This window comes from Micropterus dolomieu, unplaced genomic scaffold, assembly GCF_021292245.1.
Source record: "Micropterus dolomieu isolate WLL.071019.BEF.003 ecotype Adirondacks unplaced genomic scaffold, ASM2129224v1 contig_14706, whole genome shotgun sequence".
NCBI classification, from domain to species: Eukaryota; Metazoa; Chordata; class Actinopteri; order Centrarchiformes; family Centrarchidae; genus Micropterus; species Micropterus dolomieu.
The window spans coordinates 11690-13183 of record NW_025743692.1 but is presented as its reverse complement, the minus strand read 5'-3'; the positions used below and the strand labels follow the sequence as shown (position 1 = coordinate 13183).

General features: G+C 37.1%; 1 gene segment (V, D, J or C); it reads left to right on the top strand.

The window, feature by feature from the left end:
- Nucleotides 1-349: 349 nt before the first annotated feature.
- LOC123966980 overlaps nt 350-1494 on the top strand; it is a gene marked incomplete at its 5' end in the record, with an annotated part of 1604 nt that continues 459 nt past the window's right edge. Inside the window, 2 exon segments of the C gene segment in view lie at nt 350-384; nt 1294-1488. Coding sequence covers nt 350-384; nt 1294-1488 — 230 coding nt within the window.

Genomic DNA, 1494 nt, shown 5'->3' with positions numbered 1-1494 from the left:
AGTAAGTCAAACCTTTAACAAAACTTTTATTTCAATAGCTATTTTTCAACGTTTATAATCAGCATGCCAGAAAACTGTTTGACTTTCCATATTAATGTATAAAGTTTATTAAAATTATTTGCACTAAGAAACAAAGTTCACTTTAGTAATAGAAATTTACCAACTCATTATATAAATAGTAAATATACAATATTAAGTCACAGCAGAAATCATTATTTCCAACCTTAATGGTAAAGTTGCATCTTGAGGGCTTGTAGCTTTAGTTCAGTCTGACAAAGTCAGAGAGCCGTGTCTCTCTACAGTGAGAGGTTTTTGTACGCCGGCTCAATGAGTTTGTATCACTGTGGAGGACTTTTGGTGGAGGAACCAGACTGGATGTTGGAAGTAAGTTTCTGCTCATATACTAAATACAATATTATCAAATCCTGCTTTAAATTCAACTTTTCAATGTTTAAGGCAGATAAATATATTTTGTTTTAATTATAAAACTTTTATTGTTCATGTTTTTATTTCTCTTCCTTTACCATGGAGGCTAACTCAGAGCAGCTTAACTAAACTGTGCCTCACACAGTCCTGTCAAAATGAAATGTAATCAACTTGAAAGTGGAGAAAATATAAAACTTTAATCTGAATGTAAAAATGCTTAGATTAGTTAATTTTAAAATGCTGTTGTTGTGATTAAATACAATTCACTTTCTTCATGTTAAACTGAAGTAAAGATAAATATGAGTGTTTTAAAAATGTTGCCTATTGTTATGAATTTGGAAAAAGAATACAATATTTCCATATTAATCGTGAAAGGACAACTGGCACTACTTTCAACACAGTGGTCAGTGTATCTGTCAGTAAGTGAAGTGATACAGCTGAGCAGTGATACCTGTGTGACTGAATTTGCACTTGAAAAGTAACGACGTTTAAACTGTATCTAGTAGTTCAACTCATCATTATAGATGTTAATGTAAGTGAAGAAACACTTTGAAATCCAGATGAACAACATCTGATTGTTGTCAGTTCATTTCTGTTTTGGTTTCCACTGAATAAATTATTGTACAGTCTTTTTTGATGATCTTGATAAGAAAGTTTGTTATTTTATTTCCAGTGTAGTTTGATATATTTCAGGTCGTTCTGTATGATGATTCTCTCTGTGCTGATTTGCATGAGAGGCTTCTTAAAGGGAAGTGAAACAATGTGTGAGTGAGTGACTGGTGGAGCAGAAAAAAACATCTGACAGAAACCAGAAAAATCAGCTCTCACACAGTAAAGGTGTCCTCTAAGCTGATTGGTGTCTCCTAGGTGATGTCCGTCCCACCCTGACGGTGCTGCCCCCCTCCAGTGAGGAGCTGCAGCAGGGGAAGGCCACGCTCATGTGCCTGGCCAACAAGGGCTTCCCCTCAGACTGGAGTCTGGCCTGGAAGGTGGACGGCAGCAGCAGCAGCAGCAGCAGCTGGGAGGAGAGCAGGAGCCCCGGGGTGCTGGAGAAGGACGGCCGCTACA